Source organism: Amphiura filiformis, chromosome 8 (assembly GCF_039555335.1).
Source record: "Amphiura filiformis chromosome 8, Afil_fr2py, whole genome shotgun sequence".
Classification (NCBI taxonomy): domain Eukaryota; kingdom Metazoa; phylum Echinodermata; class Ophiuroidea; order Amphilepidida; family Amphiuridae; genus Amphiura; species Amphiura filiformis.
This window is the reverse complement of record NC_092635.1, coordinates 15,661,009-15,681,364: the sequence shown is the minus strand read 5'-3', so window position 1 is coordinate 15,681,364 and position 20,356 is coordinate 15,661,009. Positions and strand designations below refer to the sequence as shown.

Here is a 20,356-nt window from a genome sequence, read left to right as displayed (position 1 = left end):
GTGCATTGAATGGTATGAATGAGGAATACTATGGGAACCAGCGCCTTTTGTTAGAAGTCACACATGAGTGAAGTGGATAACCTCTATTGCTTTGTCAACAATATTTTCAACAGCCTTGTCGACGTCAGCCCTCATATTCATCTCATTTAAAACAAAATGGCATTTTCAATGAGGGTTGTTTCTATAGTTTTGATATTTTCTGCGATTTTTGCAACTTATTTTTTGTTTTACCAAATGTTCCATTACCCCATACAGAAACAATCTCTGTATTATTGTACACTATGCATGTAGCATCTCAATCAGCTGTTACGATTGGGCAAACATGTAAGATGTAAATATCATGGCTCTAAGGTTGAATCATGGACCAGGGAGAATTTTAAGCACATCTCGTCCATCCATGTAAACAATATGCACACCATGTAAAACATTTAATGCATGCTTCACACTTGTACAGCATGACATTATGTCCATTCAATTTCTGAATTTGTAAACACACATCTTTGCCAGTGTACACGTACAATTGTACCTGCAACAATACCATGGATGCGGAAATACTACTTGATATCATCTGCTATACAAGCTGTATCAAAATGATTGGTACCCATCAGTTTTCACTGATAATGGATGAGTCTGACACATCAAAAATCAACACAAGACGTAAATAATTTGTAGGTTACAAGTCATAAATTTTACAGTCTGGACATTTCAAGAGTATCCAATGTTGCAATTGAAAGAGGCAAGCTTTTCAAGAAACATCAAAATCGATGGGTACCAATCATTTTGATACAGCCTGTACATCCTAAATATAGACCTAGCAAGAGACTATTTATACCATGCATGTTGCAGAAAGAACTTGTTCACAATTTTCCTTTCAAATAATATAATGCTGTATACAGTAGGCACCGGAGTTTCGCGCAATTTAAAACGGCAAAATGCGCGGCCGGTTTTTTATAAAGCGCGAAATGCGCGAAAATTCAAGTCAAAAAGCGCGAAAATGCGTTTTCCACCACTTTTTGTATCCATTGATGAAGTCGCACGCAATTCGAAGTAAATCAAGTATGCCGAATTCTGCACCTATTTCACACGTGCTAGTCAGATGTTTTTCTCTCCATGAAGTTGATACATTATGTGAACAATGCAAATTTTATGTGAAAAGCTACTACTGTACTGTACAATAAACATTTTAATGCATAACTGTACTTTTTTGGCGTCCAAATGTTGTTTTTGTCATGAACTGATTCGTATATCTCGCGTGCGCTCTGTGACTTATATCCTACCCTTCTTCGCTCAATCAATTATGCATATGATTAATGACGTCACTCATACATACGATCGATGTAAAGCATTAACTACCACACATGGTAACACGTCATGGAAAAAATCGGACATTTGCATATCACGGAAGGGCTTCCGGTAGCCTGAGTCCCTCGGCCCCGATCTCGAAACAATCAACATGGCGGAATAAAATGGCCGTTTCTCGATTCGGGGCCTGAGAACGAACCGTGCAAAAAAGTGGGGCGATTAATTCTTTTGTATTGTATTGTTTTCACGCACGAAAACACGTCGGGCGTCTTGCGCAGTAGCTCAATCAATGACGTAGAAACTAGCTCAAACTCATCAGCAGTATTATCGTTGACGCCTGCGCCATGCTTGTTGTACGGCCAGTTAGGGCTTGTAGAAGAGATGATACGTGATTAATTATTCATGAAATTAATTTTTTTGTGTGAAATCAGAGCAGAGAGATGCCACAGCTTGTCTGTGTGAAAGTGCATAGAAAAAACAACAAAATATGTTTAATTTCAAACCTGATTGTCAATGCTGAAACTTTGGCTGGAGAAGTTGAAGGTGACGTTGCTAGTTATCTTTTAGACCGTTTATCTGAAGTCATGGGTTATTTTAGAGCAAAATAGGAGGCATTTTTGTGCCATGTAAACGGCGATCGGTATTTTCTAGTTTGCAATTCATGAATTGTATGTACACTGTCAAGAAGCAGCCAGATAAATTCAACTATACGGATTGTATACACACCGTAATTTGTATGTTATTCATTGATCAGTGTAGCCTAGGCACCGGCTAAGCATGTAAGTACTACAGAAAGCTACTAAGTCATGCACGGTCTCAAGACAGAGTGACAGACAAAGAAATTCATTGTCGTGATGGTCATGAATGATCATGATGATTGCATACCATGGCATGATAGGCATGTAGGACCTACGGCATACATATCATGTACCGTACATCAGATTCAGACATGCATAATTGACAGATATGCTGCACGAAGAGCTAATGTTGTCATGTTCTTGAACCCGCCCGGGTCTTCAATGTCATAATCAAACCATGAACAGTGTGACCGTGATGGTGCTGGTTTACAAATTTAAATTACGATGTCACAGTGTATGTCAAGTCTGAATCTGAGTATGCTTGTCATTGCACGACTGTCAGTCCCGCTGTCAATACATTGTAACTTGCCTCACCGAGAGCTGTGCTGTGCAACTGCATGACTCATACATCAGACGCTGCACTGCACTTGAAATCGAATGGATGGTATTCTTCATGTTAAAAAACTGGTAAGTTCATGTCTTCATGCCAAATCATGGGTTGGATCTCAAGACTCAATTTTACAATTTGACAAAGAAAAAAAAAAAAAACGGAGTCCCACAATTATGACTAGGCCTATCATGCCTAGGCTCGGGCTTCATGGCTTAGACTTGGGCTTAGCCACAAAGTATTCAAATGTGAGTAAGCCTAGAAGAATGATAGGCCTGAGCCTAGCCTGTCATGGTATGTTTTGCATGAATGTAGGACAAAATACTGGTCATGCTAAGCCTAGTATTATGCTAGTAGTACCATGACTATGTACGGTACATGTAATCCTATTTACCTAACTTTTTCCAAGTCTCACGGCTGGGCCTTGCACGCATTTCTCCATTTAGGCATTACACTTACCGTAGTCTATGGCTGGGCCCTCATGCATCGTACCATCAGGGCATTATACTTGCCGTAGTCTACGTCTCACGCACCCCACATTAGTCTAAGATTGGACCTATTATACACACATCGTATCGTTATATATGCACGGTGTTACACTTGCATGACTTGCTGTAGTCTACAGCCTGGCCGTGTACCTACCATTATTAGAACGTAAGTTGCGTAACATTGTGACGTAAGTTACGCAACGTAAGTTACGTTTGTAAGTTACGTTGGGTAACTTAACAATGCAATGCAATGTAAGTTACACAACGTTAAGTTATGTTGCGTAAATTAACAACGCACCGTAAGTTATGCTGCATAACGTAAGTTACGTTGCGTAACTTAACAACGCAATGCAACGTAAGTTACGCAGCGTAAGTTACGTTACGTTGCGTAACGTAAGTTACGTTGCGTAAATTAAAAATGCAACGCAACGTAAGTTACGTCATGTAAGTTGTGTGACGTAAGTTGCGTAACATCGGTTACGCAATGTAAGTTGCGTAACTTAACAACCAACGCAACGTAAATTGCGCAACGCAACATAAGTTACGAAACGTAAAGGGGTGTCACGTTGCGTAAATTAACAACGCAATGTAAGTTACGCATCACGTAAGTTGTGTGACGTAAGTTGCGTAACATTGTGACTACCGTGCCGTAACACTATACTGACTACCAATCCCGCACCGTAGTCCTAGGCCCACTCCCAACTGCACATTTATACATGACTTACAAACGGTATAATCTAAGTAAATTTTTTATGACCCCTATCGCGGGCTAATTTTTTTTACGACTCCCTTATCTCGAGTCGAAAAAAGTTTTATGACCCCCTCCCACCTACACAGACTGACGACAAATTATTCATCACCGGAACTAGTAAGGCGCGAGGCATGCAAAACTTAAATGTGAAGAAAGTGTGTGGAGCGTGTTAAAATTTTGATCATAGGGTTAAAAAAGCGTAAAGAGGGTGCGTGGAGCGGGCAAAAAATTTGAATTATATATTATTTTGAATTAACTAAAGATTGTACGTACATTTTGAGCGTAAATTGAAAGAATGCACGCGCAGCTTGGGCAAATTTTGTGTCATCAGCCTTCTATTCTATTTTGAGGTAAAAATTATAACCCCCTCTAAAAATTCTATGATCCCCAGTATATTCATGACCCACCCCCTTTCGAAGAAAATGACAGCCCCCTATAACAAACACACTGGTCATAGAAACAAAATACACGTGAATCAAGTTGAACAATTAATAAAATAAACAGTAAAAAAAGTGAAATATTGTATTACAATCAATATATATTTTTTTTTTCAATTTCCCACGTTCGTATTAGGCCTAAATGATGAAGGAAAAAAAGGAAAAACAATGCATATTTTGCAAGTCAAAGAGCTAAAGCATGAGGAGACGAGTGACAACTCAAAAAAGTATGGAAAACGGCCTGGAAAATGATGTTTGAAATTAGAATGAATAAATATTCAGGCAGTACATATTTGTTTATTTATTTATAATTTCATGTCAAATGTCATGATTATAGTAAACAATGCAAATATTTCATTCATAATAAATTATCCGTCCTTAAAAGGAGATGCTGTGACCACGTGATAAGAACTAATTAATTATTCATGAGCTAATAAATGCTCCAATTTTCGAACGCAATCGTTACCAGTCCTCACCTGCAAGCACAACCCGATGACTGTGCGTAAGCAGTTGAAGGACTGGTGGATCAAGTCTAGGCTTCCGGGGAGGATATTGTGCTGGTCTGGACTCACGTAAACAGGCGCTGGGCCTGCATCAAATGGAATTTTATCTTGCGCAGGTTTGGCGATTTTTGCATGAAAACTATTTATTATCAGTTTGTGTTTGTTTATTGGTGAATTTACATTGAAAAGTAGTGTGTTTGGCAAAATTCTCAAAATTCATGATGGACCACCAAAATCGCAATGGACCCCCAAAATCGCGCGAAACTCCGGTGCCTAGTATACAGCAATATATACATGTAGTCATACTTATGTGTGTACATGTATATACATGCATGCACTGTAAGTTAAACTGGTAATTTTTGTGTGAGTAATTTTTGTTTATTCTTGATTTTTAGTTTCCTTACATGGTACTAGACCTATAGATACGGTAACAGTACCATACATTTATGCTGAGACGAATAACCCCTGTAGGTATATTCGTCTCAGATTTATGGAACATATTTTATTATTTTTGTGGTACCGGCAGCTGTGTTCTGCGAAAATTTCCCTTTTTACATTTCAGTATTCTGCAATTAACACCTGGGTTCTCGAACTATGTCTCACCTGCTTTCACATAATTTTGAACATTGACCCTGCGGGGCAACCTGACAAATCCAAAATACCCCGGACCGATCCGGACCAAAAGCGGATCGGGCATATATCATCGGGTTAGGCCGGATCGGGGTGAGTTCTCGTCGCGTTGAAACTGACTGGGGTTCTTTCTTTCGGTCTATCAAGAAAAAAAAGTATCCCACAACAGTGATGTTGTGTTTCTGTTTACTTAAATTTCTTAATTCACACTAAAATTGCAAATTTATGCAAGTGCATGTGGTATTATGTAAATCCATAAAAATGAATGGGATCATTGATCCAATTCAAAACTTCGAATCGGGAGATGGAAAAGCTAGAATGGATCGGGTTGAGGCTACCAGAAATTCGGATCTGCCGGTCAGGGGTGTAAAAAATTTGTTCCAAATGTTTCGGGATGGTTCGGGTCAGGTTAGTATTATTCAGGAAATGCCAGCATCTGGGGTGGAAAAAATCTTGCTCCACAGCTCAAATTTTCCTTTCTCCACGCAATTTCATTTTCTCCGCAAAATTCATGTTTTTCCGCCCAATTCACTATAAAAAAAATTTGCGCTTCTGAGGAACCTTCACCCAAGGATCACCCCACTGATGTTGTATATCCAAATTTACCCGATTCTGTAGACAAATGAGCATTTTTAACCATTTTGTAAAATGACCTTTGGACAGAGGCCTTTAACTTTGGAATTGGAAAGGAAATTTTTAATTTTAACAATGACTTTAAATGAGCCGGAGCCCCAGATGACTTAGTCTCTAAGAACCCCTCACCCAAATTATGAAAGATAGCGTAATTTCCCTCAAAACATAGCAACATTTTCATCAATTTCTTGTGCTTTTCTTTATTTTAGGAAGCAAAATTTCAGGTTCACAAATCAAATGGCAAAATTCTCCTGGATTTTTGCAGGCCTGCACGCCTATAACTAAATTAGTTTTGTTTATTAAATAGAACATTGTCATTCTTTAGGTTTGTTCCCATGAGATCTGGATACAGTAATTCTTCCATTATAAACTTAAATTATATATCTCAGCATTTTTGCTACACAAAAAAAATTGCTTAATGCGGACCCTGCTGATTGGTTTAAAGTGCAGTCATTGTATTAGCTAATAGCTATGCCCCCCTTTTTAAGAATGACATCAAAACTGAACTCTGACAAAAGGGCCTGAAGCTTAAATCTGACCTAGCCAAACATATTCTTTTAAATAATCAGTTAATCACAGAACAAGAATCTATTTTATTCGGTATATAAAACATATACCGTATTGACTGCTTTATATTTGAGGCATGGTTAAAATTATAAGCCCGCATTGATCTCAAAACCATGACTACATGTACATGTATGCCCCTCATAGCAGTCAATATTTGAATACTATCACTTGGCCATGAAGGGAAAAAGGAACTGGCTTCATCCAATTGTTGAGCACAGCTAATTGGCAGGCCTGGAAAAATAGACAATTTGGCAATCTCCTTGCCAGGAAATTTGGGCATTTGGAGGGAAATTTTGCTTTTCTGGATAAAGAAATACATAAGCAATATTGGGAAATACTACTTTGTTGGCAGGAAATTCAATCTATCTTGCCAGGAAATAATCATTTTTTTAGGACTGGCTAATTGGAACAGGCTACAAAATGAGTAACAAAACAACAACAAACATGTATCATACAAAATATGAAGGAAAAACAAAATTCTCAAAGACAAATCTCTCTGAAACAACAATGTACAACAAGCATATGGGGGTTCACCAAGCATATGGGGGGGGGGGGGTCCCAAATGCTTGACAAAGGGGATGGGTCATGCAATCATTCCCCAATGTTATATCAAATGTGTGTTGCTTGACCAATTTAGCTTTTAAAATTGCACATTTTAACATGCGGTTATATCTTATGACTGCTTTTGCTTCAAATTGGCAAATTTTCAAATGTGCATTTGTTCCGGTATAGGCAGCAAAAGACTTTCCATTCACTCTGCTTGATGGATTATCCCGATCGATTTTATGCCATCCTCCATACCCCGTCAAAAAAAAGAAATCTATGCCACTATCATCAAGCATAATTTATTTACATAACCATATAGACATTGGTTCACCTCAAGTTTTGCATATTTCGCTGGTTGCAGTATCAAATCGTGCGCTGAGAGTTAATCATGCAGATTATACATTACACACACTGTCAAGGGCTGTTCAGTGTTCAGCACCACTTCCAGCACAACTGTGAAAAAGCACTGATGTCACTACCAAACTTGAGGTGATCCAAAGAATAGACAACAGATTTACAACTCACCTTCTTTGGACTATTAAATATTCTCTTGGGTACAGCATTAGCTCCTTGTCCCTCATCTGCGTTCTTCTCTTCATCTTTACCCGGTGAAGCTTCATCTTCATCCTCACTATCGGTAAAATCAAATTCATCTTTGGAGAGACTTTCTGGTTTAGCTGGTGCTGGTTGGTTAGACGTCTTAGTCCCTAATGCTAGTTTAGCAACACTTGTTTGCAACGTTGATGCCTTGGCTGCTGATGAAGAGTTCACTACATTGTGTTGTCTGCTATTTTCCGAATTGTTGTGCGTCTTGTTAGGTTGAACATTATTTGTTCTTGAAGCCCTACTGCGTGTCGTAGGAGATCCAGGGGGTGAACTAGGCGGTGACGAATCTGCAGAAGATGGGGCCGACTTCCTTTCTGATACTTTAGTAGCATTTTGATTTCCTGACCTTTTGCCAATATCATATCTAGAAGTTCTTTGTACTCTTAGTTCACTATCCTTACCAGATGAATTAATTTGTGCGGAATTTTCAAATTCAGAATCTGCACTATTAAATAATGACCTCTTAGACTGCTTGACATTAGGTGCAGCAGGCTGCTTCTTTGGGGAGGTACTTGATGGGAGTCCACCAGGAGACAATGGACTGCCTGATGATCTTGTCTGAATCTTGTTCTCTTGCTCCCATATAGCAATACTTCCCCTCGTCTGACGCTTAGTTCCATCTGCATTTGGTGACGAGGGAATAACTAGATGAAGCTGTTCTGTCTCATTGTTAGGGATACTTCTGGTAGTGGAGGATCGGCGTGTCGGTGACCTTGCCGTTTCATCATCACTACTGAAATTGAAAGGATCATCATTCCCACTTGCGATCCTCCGACGTTTGGGGCTGTCGAATCCTTCAACCGACATCTCTGATGCAGTGCGTCTAGTCGTTCTGGGTGATGATGGTGCCTTTGTTGGCTGTTTGGTTGGTGAATGTTTTTTTGGACTTGGGGAAGGCGATAACCTGATGGTCCCACGTCGGGTGGTTCTAGTATCAATTAGCAGTTCATCAAATTGACGGCTGGATTTAGGATCAGGCCCACCTTTTTTCCCGTATGTTTTCGCAGTATAACGTGACATGTTCCGGTAAAGTTTGCATATGAATCACCTGAGGATTCATCAAACTGCCAGCACTTCAAAAATATCCATGAACACAATATCTTGTCTCCGATATAGATGAGATTGAAATGGTACGTAGAATTATCAGTGATCTTGATGATCTGTAATGGGAATAAGAAACATTGAACAGATAAATATTTAAGTATTGTTACTGACAAGGCTTGGCATAGCATACAAGGATCTCCATCCTTTGGTTTCTGAAGTACCATATTATATTATAAATTTAATGGCATGGAGTTTGTTGCACTAATTTAAATAATGGGGAAACAAACCGCATTTTCATCTCAATGTCAGCACACACTATCACAACAGTCTTTCTATTGTAGCATAGGAGAGTACATGCCGATGGAATAACCACACAATAACAACTTTCTGAACTACACGTCGGCAGATGCTAACAACTTCCCAATTGTACATATATCAGAATATAATATTAATTATCAACTTTCCGCTTCTACATATCGGCAGATAATGATTTACTTTGAAAAGCTGAAGACCAAAGGTTTTGGTCACAATGTCAGTGGTTACATCTAATAAACACACAAGTCCTGGTTGACAAGTCGGGCCTTCGGTTTTAAGGAGCCCAATTACTCCAGAGCTCCTACAGCTCTCCTTTTACAGCATTATAGGAGTGTGATTTGTAGAACCCCTTAATATTTGAAATCCTGTGTTTTATGACAGGTTTAAAAAATATGAGCTCCTTATTAAGCTCCTCACAAAAATCAGGAGAGTTAGTAACAAAGCTCCTGCATTTTTCAGAAATAAAGGTCTGCAAGTAAGCACTGGGAGAATTCATGACGCGTAAAAAATGCTGCTTTACTAATTTTGGATATAACCGCAAATTTTAGATCAGACCGAAATTTTAAGATTTTCCCCAAGATATCCATTAATTTTTCAATAACTCAATTTCTGAATTACGCAAGTCTGGTAAGTTAGTAAGTGTGGATCAAGTGTTGGAAAATTTTAACCAATGCACTGCGCCAGGGTAAAAAAGTGTGAGAAAAAAAAGGGAAAAACTATTCAAACTGCAAATTCCAACTTAGAAAAAAAATGGGCCAAAATTTGCCAAAACTGGTGTGCGAAATTTGTTCTCAAAAATAACACATTCACCTGGTGGCCGTGCTAAGTATTTATTTTTCAACCAAGCTTTTGTGGTTAATGTTTCTTGCCATAAGAGGCAGTAAATATTGCTGTTCCAGTTGCATACTTGTGTCTTTACTGCCCTGTTCATCACACCTGAGTTAAGGTCAATGGGGTAATGAGTTGGATCCAGCGTGTGTAGAGATTCAATTCAGATAGCAATCAATCAAATGAGCAAATTTTCTCATATTTTATTTTTGATGTTTGGACGCACATCGATTTTGCTGGAAGTCTGGCTGAGAATTCTGCCAGCCGTGGCCTCTGCGGCGTTCTACCGAAATGTACATAGGCTAGCATAGCTATGATTTTGGAGCAATAATCCTGAATTTCCAGCACTTGTTTTCTGTGAATATTATCCAAGCGGTGCATCATTTTAATGTATTTAAACCATAACATTTTAATGCAGTAAACTTAAATTTAAAGAAAATATTTTAGTTGTTGTCATGTCCGATTCCCAACCAACAGTGAATATGTCCTGGTTGCTTTTTGGCGAGGGGGAAGGAAAGAAGGAGGAAAGAAAGAAGAAGAGAAAATTTTTGTTATCGGGTGAGGTTTTGAACCCCAGACCCTTTGAGTGCCACGCCCGTGCACTGGCCTACCTTGCCACGGGGGAGTAGCTTGCCCGGCCAAGCTTTCCCTCGCCATATGACTGTTTGCATGATGACGCAAATAGCATCACGTGGGATACCTGCTTGTGCCTACGCTTTCTGAATTGAGGTTTTTTGATGTTTGGTACGGTTAGGGTTAAGGTAAACATATAGGAGGAAAATTAAGGTGTTATTAGCCCTAACATCCAGGTTGCTTTTTGGCGAAGGGAAGGAAAGAAGGAGGAAAGAAAGAAAGAAGAAGAGAAAACTTTTTTCTCGGATGCGGTTTTGAACCCCCTACCCTTCGGGTGCCACAGTTGCATGATTGACCGAGTAATCTATGAATGGGTGAAAGTTTACACATGTGACTTTTATATTTGTTTTCATAATCAGCTGCTTCATTGAATCAATTAAGAAATACAGCAAAATAGTATACGCTGTTCGCAATGTGGACTAAGCCAAGTGAACCTAAAATGTGCACCATAATGGAGAAAATTGATGATGACCATATGCTATCACTGATGATGTGCGTAAAATATCACCGTGGAAAATACCGCTAAATGAAGAAAAGAATACAAGGAATGGGCTTGTGGTGTGATGAGAAGCTTACACAACCGCCAATTAATCTTGTTTGTTGACTAATTATGTGATAGGACTATCTTTTCATGCAAATCCAAATGGAATCCCTTGTTGATGTAAGACCATGTTAAAACAGGGGTAATGCTTGTATACAAGACCATCATTCCAGATATTTTGCAACAGATTGAGAAAAGATTTGATCATTCGAGTAACACTGAGTTTGTTTTTACTTTTAAAATGAAAAGAAATTTGCCATTTTTGTAATCACCAGGAACATGATCAGTGAATCCTTCAATTTTCATTTTACTTGAATATGCTTAAGGGATCTGAAATGAGCGTTTTGAGCGTTTCGACAGTATTTTTTATGGAACATGATAGCACCTCAGACGTATCGAATTGCATTCTGAATACGAAGCATGTCTTTCTGATATCAAATAATTTTCATTTTTTGAAAATTACGATATAATACAAATTTTATGACAAATTATAAAAATTTGATATTTTTCAAATTTTGATATATAACAGTCCTCGAGTAAATTTTATAAATCTAATGATATATTCTTAAAGTGTATGTAGCTGGGAGGAAAAGCCGACGATCAATTGAAAATTTTGACCTTTCATATTGAAGATATGGATTTTTTCCCAAAAAGATCTAATTTTTTTTTTTTTTTTGGGAAAAAAATACACATCTTCAATACGAAAGGTCAAAATTTTCAATTGATCGTCGGGCTTTTCATCCCACCTACATACATCGCTAAGTATAAATCATCCGATTTATAAAGTTTACTTCGAGTACTGTTAAATATCAAAAAATATCAATTTTAATGATTTGCCATAATCATTGTCATCAAAATAAACTTTGGTACCAATAATATTAAACATCACAAAGAACTGTTTTTAATGTGTTTGGTGATGATTGAGTGACTGAAGTCATGGAAGTGGTATAGTTCCATGCTCTTATTCAAGTTATTGTGTCATCATGAATAGCAGATAGATTTCTTGATCAATACTTTGTGGCTAGACTTCAAGCAAAGCAACACTGACACTGCACATACTGCTACTTGCTTGATCGAGAAATCTATCAATCTATCTTCGATAGTTACTTTGTAGAACTATAAACTACTTAAACAGAAAATTATTCAATTCATGTGCATTGTGGAACATTCTCTTTACATACGCAGATAACCTCACTAATATGGACGTGTAGAGTAGCGTTGTACACTCTAGTGTTAGCATGATTAGTAGTGGAGTAACAAGCGTAGTTGAATGCTCCAAGATGTACATGAATTAAATAATTTTTCTATAGTACCGGTACTTTAGTCATTCAATTGTTGTCAATTTTCAAACGTATTAAGGGGGTACTACACCCCTGGCCAATTTTGTGCCTATTTTTGCATTTTTCTCAAAAATTATAGCGCGTTGGTGACAAGTAAGATATGTATATTATAGGGGCAAGGACTACAACTGCTGCACTGAAAATTCAGCAACTCAAGGCAAGTAGTTATTGATTTATTGATCAAATATTGGTTTTCCCTCATTTTTGACTGTAACTCCATAACTGTTGTCTGTGTTGAATTAAAATTTCCAGTGCAGGAGTTGTAGTCCTTGCCCCTATAATATACATATCTTACTTGTTACCCGGTACCAATGCGCTATAATTTTTGAGAAAAATGCAAAAATAGGCATAAAATTAGACAGGGGTGTAGTACCCCCTTAAAACAATTCTTTGTGATGTTACTGGATTGTGGAATGTGGATAGCAGGGTCAGAATTTCGTTTCACAGTGCAAGAATCAATCTTGACTTCTTGCAAAATAAATTTGCGGGAATCATTTGGCGATCTTTCCTTTTAGACCACCCGAACTAATAAGGTTTTTATGAATTTATCAAATTAAACTTTCCCATCAAGGTTAAACATGTTCTTAGGTACACAAACATACCTTAATTTATTTCGTTGAACAAGCTTTATGTTGTTCCAAAATCCATGTTTTTATCGCAATATTTGACGTAAAAGAGCTGAATACAAAACAGGTGATGCAAACTCCAAAACATTCGCGTAGCACGAGCGCTTGATGTACGCTCATTTTGATGGTGATTTTAGATTTAAGGTCGCTTGACTCAGAAATCCAACGCGAATCCACGAATCGATTCACGTAAATATTCTTGTAAAACATTAACCGGGCGAAACCCCCAAAATGGTGAATTATGGTTAATCATTAATAATTTGTACAATAATACTGATTTGAGAGGGCATTTTAAAACCAAAAAACGGGCCAATCTTTTGTTTGCCAGAGTCGCCTGTCGCCATCTTGGATGACTAAATCAGACTGTATGAGGCAGTATTTTTTTCAATCACTGTGCAGCGGGAGCGAGATGTAGATTTGCGCAAATCAAGGATTCTCGCAAAATTCTCTTGCTAGAATCCAAATGAATTCGCCCGCACTGCCACAGATTTCTAGGCCTGGGTCGCATATCAAGCATTTTCAAGCGTCTTTGATAGTATTTTACTGCATGACGCAATTTTGCATTTATTCAAGATTAGATGGCTTAATTCTTGAAAAACACAATGTATTTTTATTTTTTTAAATCCCTCCTTTCACAAAATCCACTTGTTCGAAAGTTCTAACTTTAGTATTAACAACCAATAGCTTGTGATACAAAAGTTAGAAGGTGCAAGTATTTGTACTCATGTCACGTACCTTGTTTGGCACATCTACACAGTTGCCATACAGGGCCCAACAGTGTCCGAAATAAGGAAAATATGGAGGTTATCCCGAGGATAACTAAAGCATAAATTCTGCTTGTCCTCACTACATTTTGGTTGTCCCCAAAATGTGTCATACTTTTAGAGGTAAAATATAGTGGTTGTCCAGGGGATAAGTACATAGCTCAATATGGCTGTCCCCAGTGATTTTTGGACAAGAGGACAAGAGGATAAGTGCTTATTTCGAACACTGGGGCCCAATGTCATGCATATGAATAAAAACTTCTTCTTCAAGTTAGTTATTGCCTCAAAAATATGAGGATATTGTTCTTGACATATTAGTGACACATGTGTTATATTCCTTCATCAAATCAATGTCGCCAATGTAATAGGTGATCAACAAATGTAGTGCTGGGCTCACTCACATGTTCAAGAAAATACGACACCGGAAGGATTTCACCATCAGTTTGCATTGCAATGACAAGTCAACATTTGCCAATCGGGAGATCGATTGATTTGCCCAGCACTGGATTTTCCCATTGATATGTAATGAGCGGCGATGGTCATTCGTCAAAACAACTTTGATCAAGCAAGGTTGCAGAATTAAACGGACTCATAATATGGTCAGAATTGTACTTCAGCACCTGTGTTTCCGGTTAAAAGTGCGAGGGATATCAAAAGTTTTAGAAATGCCCAGAAGTGAAAGAGCTATATCAATGAAATTTTGTCAGTGCAATCACTGGTCCTTATGTACATTATGGTCCAAAAATGGTCTCATAGGTATGTTTACTTTTTTTAACAGGTGGCACTAGATGCCAATAACCCGCTGCCCCAGTTACTGCGCATAAACTGCAAGATTGAGAAAATTGAGGTAAGCAGCATTATTAAGATCTTGCTTTTGAAGGGTTGCAGTGCCTAGAAAATTGATGATGAAATGAAAGTTATCTTCGGTGGTGATTGTGATAAGTCATTGTTGCTTTTTGGAAAAGGAATTTTTATTTCATCACAGATTTTCTGGGCACTGCTACCCTTAAAATGGAACTTAATCATGCTGCATGCCTCAATTTTCTCCATTTTGCTGGTTATGCGGTTACATAGGCAGGTAGTGGCATCTAGCTCCTGTAAAAAAAGTAAACATACTTATGAGACCATTTTTGCACCATAGTGTACATAAGGACCAGTGATTGCACTGACAAAATTTCATTGATATAGCTCTTTCACTTCTGGGCAATTTCTAAAACTTTTGATACCCCCTCGTAAGCAAACATTTCAGCTAAGATACATAAATGTTAGCCAAGCTAAATTGTAGCCAAATTGGACAATCTAAAAAATTGTTTTAATGCGTTTTAAAACTGACAACGCTATAAAAATGACTGAACGTGTTATACTAGCACCATCTATCTTCTATCCACACAGTAACTATCGTGTCGTCGTGGATAGTAGATAGATTTCTCGATCAACTTTCCACTCATCTGATCATCTTATTATGTGACGGAAGTGATGCTGATTTGATGAAGGTATGTTTCTTGCTTTTCCGATCATTTTTAAAAATTGTTTTCGAGACATAAACTTCCTAGCAGAATAGACATTTTCACTTGTTTTCAAAAAGCTTGTTTTTTACCCCATAATCTGCCTCATATATAGAAGCCCTGCTCTCCTTCCAATACATTAAGTCTGGTTCTTACTCCACATCGCAGCGCGATGCGATGCTATAAAACTGAAATCTAAGCCAGGTTTTTACGAGCTCTGCGATAAAAATTCTCATTGCGCGGTGGAAATTTTGGTCCGCGATGGAGTTGGATTTTGTTCAACTTTATAACATCGCGTTGCGATATCGCAGCCGTGCACGCTTGTGATTGGTTGCTGGAAAATCAAGGTCGGCAAACTGACCATAAAAGGAGATGCAGACCCCACATGCTTTTAAAACATCACAGCATCGCGCAATGAAATTGAAATGTACATTTTAATTTCATTGCGCGATACTGTGAGGTTTTAAAAGCATCGCATCGTACTGCGATGTGGAGCAAGAATCGGACTTTAAACCTGGACTTTAAAACTGTTTAACCTTGATGCAAAAGACTGAAAAGTAATAATCAAGGCCCTATAGTGAGGGTGGTCTAAATAAAAAGAAAAGATCGCCAATCATTTGATAGAGGCCGTCAGCCTTTCGCCATCTTGTGGGTACAAATGATACGTGTGTGCATGCGTCGGACACTACGGCAAGGGCGCAGCTTGCTATGCAGCTGTTATCGCGCATCGACAGTTCGACACAGTGATTTTGCTGTTCACGCATGGGGATCGAACGACCATCGCAGCGTGTACCCACAAGATGGCGGCATATGACGTCACGCTGAGCCTGACGGCCTCTATTCTTGCAATTTAATTTAACTTGTGTGTGCAAACTATTTAAGTTTGCAAGAATCAACTTTGACTCACACAAATCTGTTTACAAGAATCTTTGCGCGAATCAATTCTCAGATTCTCGCCGAAATTCTGACCTGTGGAATGCGTCCATAGACTTATTGGCGATCTTTTCCTTTAGACCACCCGCGCTATTATAGGGACTAAATTATTACTTTTGCATTCAAGGTTTACTTTTACATCAAGGTTAAACAGTTGCCAAGCACTTTGAAATCAAGGTTTAATGTATTGGAAGAAGGGCAGGGCTGCGATAAATGAGGGAAATTATGGGGTAAAAAAACAAGGTTAAAACAACTTTTTGAAAAAGGCTATTCTGCTAAAAAGTTTTTGTCTCAAAAAACAATTTAAAAATGATCGGAAAAGCAAGAATCATACCTTCATTCATACAATCAGCATCACTTACGTCACATAAAAAAGATGATCAGATGAGTGAAAAGTGGCAAAGAATTTGTGAAATGAGGTATTTTTTAAAAGAAAAATACATCGTGTTTTTCGAGAAATCGGCCATCTTGAATAAATGCAAAATTGCGTCATGCAGTAAAATACTGTCAAACGCGCTTGAAAATGCTTGATACGTGAGCGTAAATCACCGTCAAAACAAGCGTACATCAACTTCAAGCGCTTGCTATGCGAAAGTTTTAGGGTTTGCAGCACCGGTTTTGTATTCAGCTCTTTTACGTCAAATGTTGCAATAAAAACATGGATTTTGGAACAAAATAAAGCTTGTTTGACGAAATATTCAGGCCCCTAACAGTCAATTTTGAGATTCCCGTCACATAATTTCTAAAAACAAGTGAGGTAACTTTTTCATTATAATAATTCATTATTTTTCTACCTTTCATTATATAACCAACACGCATGTTAAATGTGTTGTTATTTGCCGCTCACTTACCGTACTTGAAGATGGATGTTTAGCCCAAATGAAATTCAAAAGTAAAAAGAGTCTGCAAGGTTGACAGCAACATGCATGTTTTGATTTTGATTTTTCCCACAAAATGTAAAGGGATATTCATAATTTTTTTGGCAAATATAACCAGTTTTTATCGATATTGTTTGGAAAATCCCAATAATGAATTCAAGTGAGAGTCAGAAAATGAAGTGAGGGTGGGTGACGGGAAACTCAAAATTGACTTTCCTTGGCCCATGAGGCTTGGCCTAAAAGGTTTTTACGTTTGACGTTTGTAGCTAAGAACATATATGTATGTACATGTTTAACCTTTTGCTGCGAAAGTTCATAAATTCGTAATTTTAACCTAATATAGCTTGGGTGGTGTAAAAGAAAAGATCGCCGACTTATTGATCAACAACTTGCTGCAAGCAAAATCAAAATCCATTTGACAAATGACAATGTCAATGCCTCAATCATTCTCTTGGTCGGGCTGACGTCACAAAGGGGAAATAGCCTTGTAAAACCAGTGTGCGCATGTGCAGTTCCCCTTTCTCGAGCTGGTTGCTATGCGCGCGCTTGTGCAAAGGGGACGAAGGGGACAATGTTCCCGGATGTCCGACCGAGTGAATGATGGCATGTATCATTGCATGCTCATTCAATGCCTAGATACATACATAGATGACATTACCACATAATATTGGACTTCAACTTGTTCTTTTGCACTCAAGCAGGTGGTAGAGCTAGTTCCAGTAACTGTAACTCGGCATACCTAGAGTTACACTGTTACAGTGCACTCTATTGCTATCTTTTCCACAAGAAACATCACAATATGTGGGCTCATTTTGGGCTCTAAGGATGTAGCTGAGGAACTCTCTCAAGGACAGTTTGGGCATGCACTGATGATTTTAATCCCATTGTACCAGGGTTTGGGCGTGCCTGGATGATTTTAATCCCACTGTACTAGTCTATACTTGCTCGAGAACTCTAGCTTCGAATTTGCACACGATAGCTACGCATTCGATGGTTTTTTGGTCGGACAGCGGTGCAATTTTTAACACCGGAGGTTATTTATTGTGTGAATGTTGAAATTTGAATGAAAGTTTTTCGATGAGTCAACTGTATCTTTTGAGCAAGATTTATGCGTATTTTGGACCGTCTAAAATTTTGCTGAAGTGTAATTTTAGCAACATTTTTGATGCAATCGCCTGTCGTGATCGGCTGTGTTTACTTCTGACCTTCCATTGCTTTACATGGTGTCATGCTTCAGCGGATCCGACTAGATTTTGAATGCAAAGGTCTCTAGCCTAGGCCTATAATGTGAAGCTATCGGTGAGCAAATTCTTGGCTAGAGTTCTCGAGTAAGTCTATACTCACAAAGTTGAGGTAATTGATCTACATTGATCTCATCTTTTGGGTAGGTTCAAAATTCCCTGAGTTGGAAAAACCTGCAATCTTCATGGGAGTAATTTACTAGCTAGCCTAAAAGTGGTCAAAATATTGCTCTGCAAAATGTCTTGATTTTCATGATTTGGATTTATAATATTGAGCAGCATTCTACTTGTGATGTTTCTACACTGTGTAGAGAGGGTCTACAGCATCTCTGAGGTAAAACTGACAAATACAAGGTATATTTCTTGATGCTTGAAGTTTGGATTTCTTTTAAAAACGTACAGCAGTGCATCCCTATGTACCGCTGCAAGACTTCAGGTCCGTAGATGTCATTATGTTTATGATAAAGACTGAAGTCTTGCTGGCAGGACTAGTGGTAGAGCCAGTTGACATAAAGTTTAATAAACCCGTTAAAAAAGGTGTATCGCATGATCGTACTTCGAAATTCGTAATCCTAGGCCTACGTCGACTACGTCTAGTCTACGAATGCGAGACAAGGCTGCGTACATCATTGTACATCATCATTACATGACCTATTGTTTTGAATTGAAAGTTGTCTATTCAACGAGCATGCCACCCGATGTCTACTTAGACACATTGACCCAAAGATGACCAGATCACACACTACTCACCAACTAATTAAAATATCAAATTAATTCAGACAATTGGGCGAAATACTTCTTCTTCTGCACAAAGCGAACTACCGATCGCATGAACTACTCGCCATTTTGAATGTTATGGAACGCATGCGCAATCCCACATATCCCACCGATTCTAGATGGCGCTATAAATTTTTTTTTTTTAAGCAGGCAGGGTTGGACATACTGTTTTACCTTCAAGAACCACATGACCTGACGATTTACCCACCCTCTCGATCGGGGTGTTCCATCTATTACACTTACCCATTTCTCACGTTTGCCTTTACTTTTGTAGGCTATTAGGCTGCCAATCATGCAGATCATGCGTCGTGAAAAAAATTAGAAATGTTTCACCAAAAGGCCTAGGCCTGTTTATTTTTATACGAAACAAGGTAAAACTACTGAAAAGCATGTGTTTTATTGTGGTATCAGTATTACTCACACCACCGTTTATGTCCTAATCCATAATCTCCCTGAAGTTGTAAACATGATACGTTTAGGCTCACTTTGGACCCCTGACCCGACCCCTGGCAACAAATTTAGTGACTCCCCAGAATGCCCTGTATAGGCTACTCTTGATAAATGGGGTATGAACGTTTGGACAGTATTTATTTTGGGACATTAGAGCACATCAGACATATCGAATTGCATTCTGAATACGAAGAATGTCATTCTGATATCAAATAATTTTGATTTTTGAAATTCGCAATGTAATACACATTTTATGGCAAATCATTAAAATTGATATTTTTGATATTTAACAGTACTTGAAGTAAACTTTATAAATCTGATGATTTATACTTAAAGTGTATGTAGGTGGGATAAAAAAAGCCGACGATCAATTGAAAATTGTGACCTTTCGTAGTGAAGATATGGATTTTTTTCCCAAAACACCAAAAAAATTAGGTCTTTTTGGGAAAAAATCCATATCTTCAATATGAAAGGTCAAAATTTTCAATTGACCGTCGGCTTTTCCTCCTGCTACATACACTTTAAGAATATATCATTAGATTTATATAATTTACTTCGAGGACTGTTATATATCAAAAATTGAAAAATATCAAATTTTTATAATTTGTCATAAAATTTGTATTATATTATGATTTTCAAAAAATGAAAATTATTTGATATCAGAAAGACATGCTTCGTAATCAGAATGCAATTCGATAGGTCTGAGGTGCTCTCATGTCCCACAAAAAATACTGTCGAAACGCAATAAACGCTCATTTTAGATCCCTTAATATGTTTTGCAATGTTTAAAACTTTTTTGTGATTAGGGTGAACTTACCCCACCATATGGGCGA

The 20,356-nt window shown here is 38.1% G+C and overlaps 1 protein-coding gene across 1 annotated transcript in view; it reads right to left on the bottom strand.

Annotated features, from left to right (window-relative positions):
* The window catches only part of LOC140158687 (wings apart-like protein homolog), a 78,564-nt gene extending 59,418 nt beyond the window's left edge, over positions 1–19,146 (bottom strand). Inside the window, exons 1-2 of the mRNA XM_072181870.1 lie at positions 19,047–19,146; positions 7,568–8,808 (exon numbers count right to left, since the gene is read on the bottom strand). Of these exons, the coding sequence (XP_072037971.1) occupies positions 7,568–8,668 (1,101 nt within the window). The 5' untranslated portion in view covers positions 8,669–8,808; positions 19,047–19,146. The remainder of the gene's footprint in view (positions 1–7,567; positions 8,809–19,046) is intronic.
* Positions 19,147–20,356: the final 1,210 nt, after the last annotated feature.